Genomic DNA, 10,219 nt, shown 5'->3' on the forward strand with positions numbered 1-10,219 from the left:
ATAAACTTCCTGCCCCGCAGCCTCAGTTTCCCCACCTAGGCCTGAACGGACTCACGGCCTAGTAGAAGAGAGCACCCTCCTGGGAGCCAGATAATCCGAGTTCTAATCAATTGAGCGCTTACTGTGTGTCGTGGGGCTGAGCGACGCAGGAGGGAATGGAAAAAGAGGAAATAAGGAAAGGTTTAGTTAGGGAATCCCAGCTCCTCCACTTGGCTACTGTGTGACCTTGGGCAAATTACTTAATTTCCTCAACTGTAAAATGGGGATTAAATACCTCTTGTCCCCCTCTTTTTAACTATGAGCCCCATGGGGGACAGGGATTGTTTTGGACCTGATCACCTTATATCTACCACAGTGGTTGGCATGTAGTAAGTGCTTGACAAATACCACAATTATCAGTGATAATAATAATAATTCTGGTATTTGTTAAGCACTTACTATGTGCCAGGCACTCTACTAAGCTCTGGGGTGGATGCAAGCAAATTGGGTTGGATGCAGTCCCTTTCTCCCGCGGGGCTCACAGTCTTAATCCTCATTTTACAGTCGAGGAAACTGAGGCACAGAGAAATGAGGTGACTTGCCTAAGGTCACACAGCAGACAGGTGACGGAGCCAGGATTAGAACCCATGACCTTCTGACTCCCAGGCCCGTGCTCTATCCACTACACCATGCTGTCTTTAGACCGTGAGCCCCTTGTTGGGCGGGGATCGTCTCTTATCTGCTGCGAATTGTACATTCCAAGCTCTCAGCATAGAGCACCGCACACAACGTTTATTAAGCTTTTACAGTGTGCTAAATAAACCCTGGGAAGATGACAAGAAAGCCCATTGAGACAAAGTCCTTGACCCACAAGGAGCTCACAGGCAGAAGGTGAGGATGGGCATATAAAACAATAATACAGTGCAGACCACAATTCGGGCAAGTAAAATGGCCAACCATTACAAACACCGGAATGTCCTTTTGACTGTAACCCCGTCAAAGGGCAGGGACCGTCTCTATCTGTTGCCGATTTGTCCATTCCAAGCGCTCAGTACAGTGCTCTGCACGTAGTAAGCGCTCAATAAATACTATTGAATGACTGACTGAATGAATGAATACGACCGAATGAATGAATTATGAGGGGGTGTGAGGGTGGATAATGGAAACTTCGCAGACAAAGCTCACAAGTGCTGAAGAACAGAGCGCTATATTAAAACTCTCCCAGCTAGTTTAAATTTGCCACCGGAGCCTCTTCTTTTGACACTTGAACAGATGTCCCGGATTGTGCCAGGGCACCCTAGGTGAATCTCCGATCCCCCCAGAGCTGATTTTTCCCCACTGTTGGGAGAATGGGCACTTTCTCCCTCTCCCCCATCCCCCCCCCCCCCCCCCCAGCCCACACCAAACTGTGACTTAAGTCAGCCCGTTTGGAGCTCCGGGCTCCAGAAAATAATAATAATTGTGGTATTTGTTTCCCCAGTCAGTCATTCGTATTTATCGAGCGCTTACTGTGTGCAGAGCACTGTACTGAGCGCTTGGGAGAGTACGACAGTGCTCGGGAGAGTACACTTCAACAATAAAGGGACACTTTCCCTGCACACAACCAGCTTACAATCTGGGAGGGGGAGACTGGTGCTTAGTATGGGTCGATCACTGTTCTCAGCAGTTGTATGTTCATTCATTCATCCAATGGTATTTACTGAGCGCTCACTATGTGCAGAGCACTGTACTAAGCGCTTGGAACGGACGATTCGGCAACTGATAGAGACCATCCCTGCCCAGTAACGGGCTCACGGTCTACGGGGTCGGACACCGTCCCTCTCCCACGCGGGGCTCGCAGTGGGATTCGTTAAGCGCCTCTTAGGTGCCAAGCACTGTCCTGAGAGCTGGGTAGATACCAGATCATCAGGTCCCACGTGGGGCTCGCCGTCCAAGTAGGCGGGAGAGCCGGTACTGAACGCCCATTTTACAGATGAGGAAACTGAGGCCCGGAGAAGTTAAGCTAAAATGACACCGCAGGCGAGGGGCGGAATCTGGATTAGAACCCGGGTGTTCCGATTCCCGGGCCCCTCCTGTTCCTACCGGGCCACAGGCAGGGGCCAGTGTTCATGATGATAATAACGTCGGTATCCGTTAAGCGCTTACTTTGTGCCAAGCACTGTTCTAAGCGCTGGGGGAGATCCAAGGCAGTCGGGTGGTCCCTCGTGGGGCTCACAGTCTTCATCCCCATTTGCCAGACGAGGTAACCGAGGCCCAGAGCAGTGACGTGACTTGCCCCAGGTCTCACGACCGCTGACTCCCAAGCCCGGGCTCTTTCCACTCAGCCATCAGCAGGTCCCACGAGGGGCTCGCGGTCCAAAGTAGGAGGGAGAGCCGGTACTGAACGCCCAATCGACAGATGAGGAAACCGAGGCAGGGAGAAGTTAAGCTAAAAATGACAGCGCGGGCGAGTGGTGGAGTCTGGATTGGAGTCCAGGTGTTCCCGATTCCCAGGCCCCTCCTCTTCCTACCGGACCACAAGCCTTCATTCATTCGAACGCATTTCCTAAGCGCTTACTATAATAACGTTGGTATTTGATAAGCGCTTACTATGTGCCGAGCACTGTTCTAAGCGCCGGGGGAGACCCAGGGTCATCAGGTGGGCCCACGTGAGGCTCACAGTTAATCCCCATTTTCCGGATGAGGTCACTGAGGCCCAGAGAAGTGAAGTGACTGGCCCACAGCCTCGCACAGCTGACAAGTGGCCGAGGCGGTGCGGGGCACTGTGCTAAGCGCTTGGAACGTCCAGTTCGGCAACCGATAGAGACGATCCCGGCTCTGCCACTTAGCTGTGTGACTGTGGGCCGGTCGCTTAACTTCTCCGTGCCTCAGTTCCCTCATCTGTAAAATGGGGGGGGGGTGTCCTCGCGTGGGCCAGCGTGGCTCAGTGGAAAGAGCCCGGGCTTTGGAGTCCGGGGTCATGAGTTCGAATCCCGGCCCCGCCACTCGTCCGCCGTGTGACGGTGGGCAAGTCGCTTCACTTCTCTGGGCCTCGGTGACCTCATCTGGAAAATGGGGATCAAGACCGTGAGCCCCACGGGGGACAACCTGATTCCCCTGTGTCTCCCCCAGCGCTTAGGACAGTGCTCTGCACACAGTCAGCGCTTCACCAATGCCACCGTTATTATTATGACCCTGTCTCTCCCCCAGCGCTTAGGACAGTGCTCTGCACATAGTAAGCGCTTCACAAATACCGACATTTGTGACGGTGACGGGCTCACGGGCAGAGACTCGAGGGTCTGGGGGGGGGGGGAGGGGGGGTCTCCGAAGTTGGGGAGTCGGAGGGCGGGGAAGGGGCGAAACTTTCAAGAGGTGAGGAGGGCAGGAGGAGAAAGACGACGGAGGGGACCGACCTCATCCAGCAGCTGGTTCACTCGTCCCAAAATAGCCGTCTCCATCTGGTCTGCGGGCAGCCAGGGCGATCGCTGGGCTTCCAACTGCGAAACCCTGGACTGCAGGTCTGAGGTCCTGAAGTAGACGAGGAGGCTCAGCACCAGAGCAAACCAGGACACCCCGAAGAGCGCACAGCTCAGCAGGAGCGGCACCCCCAAACGTCGCCCTTCCTCGGCCGGTCCTTTGCCCGGCCCGCCGGGGTGGGCACCTGCCCGGCCCGCGGCCTCCACCATCCTGGGCAGCGACGGAGAAATAAATAGAATAAATAAAACGGCCGGAGGCGGCTGGACACCTCTCCTTCCCGCGGGAGGGAGCGTGGAAAAATAAAAAAACCCCAAATCAAACGGGCGGGGGCGAAGATTGGGATAAGGACGAGGCCAGAGAGCCACACCGAGAGGCGACGAGGGAAAGAGTCCCGGCCGCTAAAGGAGAAAAAGCTCTTTAAAAGCAGAGTTGCCCCTCCAGTGGAAAAGGCCTGTCTTCGCTCTTGGCTTTCGCTCTCTCTGGAGGGAAAGGGTGGGGATGGGGCGGGGGGGGGGGCCGGGGTTCCCCTGGTGGGTTTGTCCGGCTCAGTCCCGGGGTGGACGAGAGGAGGGGTCCGTCCCCAACGGCTCCATGAGACGAAACTGCCGCGGCCGCTCCCGGTGTCTCCTGTAACCCGACACACCGGCTCTCCGCTCCGGGGATCGGATGAGAGGGCCCGGCCGGCTTCCCGAGATCCCTGGACCCCGCCCCCTCCCCACGCCCCCTGACCCTTGACCCACCCCCTCCTCCCCCCCCACCCCGGCCTCTGACCCCCCCCTCCCTATCCCCCCCCCCATCCCCTTCCCATCCCCCCAGCATCCCAACCGATCTTCCTGGCTCTCCAAATGTTGGCACTGTAGGGGGGCTTTCCCTAGCGCTTAGTGCAGTGCTCTGCACACAGTAAGCGCCTCCTGAATGCGATTGGATTGACGAATGCGGGAAGGTCGACGGGGAGTTATTTACCGGGCTATTTATTTATTGCTGACGGGCCTGGATCCGGCTACCGGATTGCAGATGGAGGAGGGGTCTTCTGGGAGAGGGGAGAATAAGGGCGACGGTATTTGGTGAGCGCCTACTATGTGCCATGCACTGTTCTAAGCGCCGGAATGTGTCCGCGGGGTCGCTATGGGTGGCGTAAGACATGTATGCCTGCATCCTTGCGTGCCCGCAAAGCGGTTGGGAGGGAGGGCCGTGAGGGGAAGGGGGGGGGGGGGGTGTGTGGAGGGGGAGGGTCGCACCTCTGATCCCCTGCCCCTTTTCCCTTTGAAGTGACCCCGAGCTGAGTTATTTATAGCAGCAGGAAAGGGATTGGGAAGTGGAGAGGGGATTCAGCCCAGCCTTCCCCTGCCTTCTGGTTCCCGCCGCCCAGGGGATAGGGACTGACGGGGCAGGGGGTTAGATAGAAAGTACCCCCTCCCCCCGCCCCCCAACACCGCCACACAAACACACACACACCCTGGCAGTCCCAGGACAGGATGACAGTCACCCACAAGTCTGCTTCTTCCACCCTCAGGATCAAGGGACAGCAGAGCAGGGACAGGAGAAGGGGACGAGACAGGGCAGGGTCTCCCCTCCGTCTAGACTGTAAGCTTGTTGTGGGCAGGGAATGTGTCTGTTTATGGTTGTGTTGTACTCTCCCAAGCGCTTAGTACAGTGGTCGGCACACAGTAATCGCTCAATAAATACGATTGAGGGAATGACAAAGACAAGAGGCAGAGACAGAGACGGGGAAGGGAGACAGAGCAGGGTCTCTCCATCTGGACTGTAAGCCTGTTGTGGGAAGGGAATGTAAGCTCACTGTGGGCAGGGAATGCGTCTGTTTATTGTTGTGTTGTACTCTCCCAGGCGCTTGGTACAGTGCTCTGCACATATTAAGCACTCAATAAATACGACTGAATGAATGACAGAGACAAGGGACGTGGCCAGGGCCCGAACAGGGCTAGAGCAGGGAGGCGAGGACAGAGACAAGGACAGGCAGAGGGAAAGGAGAGAGGACAGAGGCAAAGATAGGTCTTCCCCATCTAAGCCCACATGTCCGCAACTCCTCCCTTCTGCATCAACCTTGCTGTTGGATTTGTACCCTTTATTCAGCCCACCCCACAACACTACGTATATATCCATAGCATTTATTTATATTTACGTGCTTCCCGACTGTAAGCTCCTCGTAGGCAGGGAACATGCCTCCCATCACTGTCGTATGGTACTCTCCCAATAAGTGCTCAATAAATGCGATGAATTTGCTTTATTGACTGACAGGGACAGGGGCAGAGGCAGGAATGGAAACAGGGGCGAGGATGAGGACAGGGGCGGGGACAGGGAGGTGAGGGAATAGAATGGGAGGAGGCAGAGTCCCGGAGAATCGTGTCCCCCTGGTCTTCCCAACGGACCATGCTCAGGAGGTTTGTACACATGCCATTTCTCTAGTCTGCCTCTGGCTTCCCCATCCCAATCCGGTTGACTTTTTGAGGGAGTGAGGAAGAAAAGGAAGGAGAAGATCTCTGTTCCCAGTTGACTAGGGTGGTGGGGGGCAGGGGGGAAGGGGGAAGGAAATGGGGCCAGAGGTAAGAAGGGTGGATGTGTCCCTCCCAGCTTTAAAGGGTCTTCTCCCCTCCCCGTGCGCCCTCCTCACCTCAGCACTAGAGAAAGGGTAGCCTTTGTCCTTGTTCCTTTGGAAATGCGCCTCTTGCAGCTGCATTCATTCATTCAATTTATCGAGCACTTGCTGAGTGCAGAGGACTGTACTAGGCTCTTGGGAGAGTACAACGATAAACAAATACTTTCCCTGCCCACAAAGAGACAGACATCAATACAAATAAGTAAATTACAGATACGTATGTAAGTGCTGTGGGGCTGGGAGCGGGGAAGACCAAAGGGAGCCACTCGGGGCTACATAGAAGGGCGTGAGAGAAGAGGAAAGGAGAGGCTTATTTTGGGAGGGCCTCTTGGAGGAGATGCGACCTCGGTAAGGCTTTGAAGGAGGGGAGAGTCACTGTCGGTCTGATTTAAGGAGCGAGGGTGTCCCAGCCAGAGGCAGGATTTCAGCTAGGGGTCATAGGCAAGAGGGAGGCACAGTGAGAAGGTTTGCATTAGAAGAGCGAAGCCTGAGGCCTGAGTTGTAGAAGGAGAGTAGAGAGGTGAGGTAGGAGGGGGCATTAAAACCAATGATGAGTGTTTTGTCTGATGTCGACGGGCAACCACTGGACTTTTTTGAGGAGCTGGGTGACAGGTCCTGAGTGTTTTTGCAGAAAAGTGATCCGGGCAGCAGAGTGAAGTACTGACTGTAGCGGGAAGAGACGGGAGTCTGGGAGGTCAGCAAGGAGGCTGATGCTGTAGCCAGACAGGATAAGATGAGTGATTGTGTAAAAGTGGTAACAGTAGACTGTGTGAGCCCGTCATTGGGCAGGGATTGTCTCTATCTGTTGCTGAACTGGACGTTCCAAGTGCTTAGAACAGTGCTCTGCACATAGTAAGTGCTCAATAAATGCTATTGAATGAATGAATGAGGGGATGGAGAGGAAAGAGCGGATCTTAGCTGTGTCTTTTTGTGATTCCCTAAGGCAGAGAGTTCCTGGGGAGCAGGAGGAGGGAAGGGGACATGGGGCCCTGCTCCCCATCCCTCCCTTCATTTCTCCAACCTCTGACTCCTCCCTCATGCCTTCCGCTGAGAGTTGACTCTGGACCTGAGACCCATGGGACAGAGAGCCCTGGACAGGTTGGGGCAGAGGCCACCCCAAGACTAGAGGGCAGAGCAGACCGAAGCCGGGCAGACCGCAGCCAAGCAGGCCACAGCCGAGCAGACAGCAGCGGAGCAGGCTGCAACTCAGCTGGCCACGGACAAACAGTCTGCGGCGGAGCAGGACGCAGCCGAGTAGGCTGCACTGAGCAGGCCACAGTGGAGCAGGCCACGGCTGAACAGTTTTCAAAGAGCAGGCCACAGACGAGCAGGGTTAAGCATTCTACAGCTTGACTTCCCACCCAGGGGGTGGGGGGGCTCAGAAGAACTCAGAGGCCATGGAAGAAGCAGAAATCTTCTCTGGGCTCTGGAGAAAAGGCCAAGAGCACTAAACTGTCGAGCGCTTACTGTGTGCAGAACACTGTACAAAGCACCTGGGAAAGTACAACCACAAACGGTGACATTCCCCCCGCCCACAACGAGCTCACAAGTCTAGGGGAGGGGAGACAGACATCAATACAAATAAATAAAATTACAGATATGTACACAGATGCTGTGGGACCGGGATGGGGGAAGAGCAAAGGGATAAATAAAATTACAGACAGACCGGCCCTTTGATACGGATATTTACCGAGCATTTACCGTACTAAACGTCTGGGAGGGTACAAGAGAACAGAGTTGGTGAACACGTTCCCTGCCCGCGATGAGCTCGCGGTCTATAATAAACCTTCATGGACTCGAAGCCTTATAATAATGTTGGCCTTTTTAAGCGCTTACTAGGTGCCGAGCACCGTTCTAAGCGCTGGGGGAGATACGGGGTCATCAGGTTGTCCCACGTGGGGCTCGCACACTTTTAATCCCCCTTTTCCAGATGAGGGAACTGAGGCCCAGAGAAGTGAAGCGACTCGCCCACAGTCACCCAGCTGACAAGTGGCAGAGCCGGGAGTCGAACTCATGACCTCCGACTCCGAAGCCCGGGCTCTTTCCGCTGAGCCACGCTGATACGAAGTCTCCACTCAGTCACTATCTATTGAGCACTTACAATGTGCAGAACGCTGTTCGAAGCACCTGGGAGAATACCGTCTACCCGAGTGGGTAGACACTTTCCCTGCCCTCGGCCCCATCGGTTTGGTCCAGCCCGCTCTCCATTAGCGCAACAGGCATTGTCTCCTTTCCACGTTCCTCAGGGGAGCCGAGGGAGTCGGGAGGACGAAGGGATCCGAGGATGAGGGAGTCTCTCTCCCAGGAACAAGGTGGGAGTTAAAGGATACGAAACCTTAACTCAAAGGGTCTCGAAGCGTGGAAGTTTTCCGATCGGCGATAAGGTCTGACCACGAGGGGGAGTAGAAGGGTTTCTTCTCTTTGCGTGAAGTGGGTGAACTCTTTAGTGTCTCCCCGACTCTGCCTCCGACGGATGGACTTTTTATTCATGGTATTTAAGCCCTTACTGTGTGCCAGACCCCGTACTAAAGGCCGGGCTAGATACCGGTTAATCAGGTTGGTCACCGTCCTTGTCCCACGAAGGGCTCACCATCTTAATCCCCCTTTCAACCCAGGCCCAGAGACGCTAAGGGACTCGCAGACGCGACGGAGCCGCATTTAGAAGCCAGTCCCTTCCGACTCCCGGACTCGTGTTCTTTGTGATTTTGAAGTCTTGCTGATTTGAAGGGGAATCCAAGTGACCTGGGGTAGGACGTTCCCTCTGGTCATTCCCGCCGACTCCAGTGCCCTGACGGATTTCAGCGGACACCTGATTAGGAATGGACCTACCTAGGCAATCTTAGAGGTCGGGGTGGTTATGATACCTGGGACTTAATGACCTTTAAGGTGATGTTTGACTGTGACCTAAGAGCAGGGGACAAGTGGGGGAGAAAGAGGAAGGAAAAGCGAGGCGGCGTGGGGTAGGGGAGAGGCAAGGGTTTGGATTGGAGGGAGAAAAGGTTTGGGATGGGGGGAGGCAAGCATTGGGATGAAGGGAGGCATGGGTTGGGATGGGGGGGTGAGATGAGGGTCAGGATCGGGGGGATGACGAAGGTTGAGATTGGAGAGAGGTAAGCGTCGAGATGGGAGTGGCAATAAGCGTTGGGACGGGGAAGACCAGGTTGGGATGGGGGAGAGAAACACCGGGGTAGGGGAGGCAACTGTTGGGTTGGGGGGATGGCAAGGTTTGGGATTGGAGGATGACAAGCAGAGGGATGGGGGAGAGGCAAGGGTTGGAACTGAAGAGAGACGAGGGTCGGGACGGGAGTGGTGACACGGGTTGGGATGGGGAGAGACAAGGGTTGAGATTGGGGGAGACAAGCAATGGGATGGGGGAGAGACAAGTGTTGGATGGGGAAGATGAGGGTTGGGATGGGAAGAGATAAGGATTGGGATGGATAAGAGGCAAGGAATGTGGGAGAGACAGTGGTTGGGATGGGGGTGGTAACGATCTTTGGGATGGGGGAGACAAGGGGTGGGATTAGAGGAAGACAACTATTGGGATGGGGAGAGACAGGGGTCGGGATGGCGGAGAGGACAAGGACATGGGTGAAGGTGGTTGAGCCAGCATCCCAATCCCTCCCCCCACCTCAGACCAGACCTGCACACCCAGGTGGGCCATACCCCTCGGGGTCGATCCCCTGAGACCATCTTCCTGAAACTTCCATGTTTGAGGTGAACCTTCCACATGCCATTGACCAGGCCTTTCCGGCAGGAATGGAGCCCCAGAGAGAAAAGCAGTTCGCCTTCTCCCCAACCCCATCCCCATCAGGGGCCCCGGAGCAGCAGGAGGAAGACCCGTTCCTGACCAGTGAGAGGAAGACCTGTTTCCCACCTAGGGCTGGGCCCCCCGGCCAGTCCCACCACGTCCCCGCTTCTTCCTCTCGCGGGGTGGGGACAGGGGGCATGTTTGTAGAGCGGGTCTGGACTCCCGGTAGTCCGGCCTCTGTTTCTCGGAACGGCTTCCCTGCCGTGTCAGTGCTCGATTGGCTGTTTGCTCCATTCCACGATTTGGACTTTCAACAGTTATTCATTTCATCTGGGCCAGCGAGGCCCGCGTCTGACTCTGGGGTTTCCTTGGCATGGGGGGGGAAGCGGCATCGGGTGGGCAGGGAAGGAGCTCCCCGCGGG

General features: G+C 55.6%; 1 protein-coding gene across 2 annotated transcripts in view; it reads right to left on the reverse strand.

The window, feature by feature from the left end:
- Positions 1–4,105, reverse strand: part of COL13A1 (collagen type XIII alpha 1 chain) — a 201,382-nt gene extending 197,277 nt beyond the window's left edge. For both annotated transcript variants that reach the window (XM_029060873.2, XM_029060872.2), the window contains exon 1: positions 3,372–4,105. In XM_029060873.2, the coding sequence (XP_028916706.1) occupies positions 3,372–3,644 (273 nt within the window). In that variant the 5' untranslated portion in view covers positions 3,645–4,105. The remainder of the gene's footprint in view (positions 1–3,371) is intronic.
- Between the last annotated feature and the right edge of the window lie 6,114 nt (positions 4,106–10,219).

The sequence above is a fragment of the Ornithorhynchus anatinus genome, chromosome 3 (genome assembly GCF_004115215.2).
Source record: "Ornithorhynchus anatinus isolate Pmale09 chromosome 3, mOrnAna1.pri.v4, whole genome shotgun sequence".
NCBI classification, from domain to species: Eukaryota; Metazoa; Chordata; class Mammalia; order Monotremata; family Ornithorhynchidae; genus Ornithorhynchus; species Ornithorhynchus anatinus.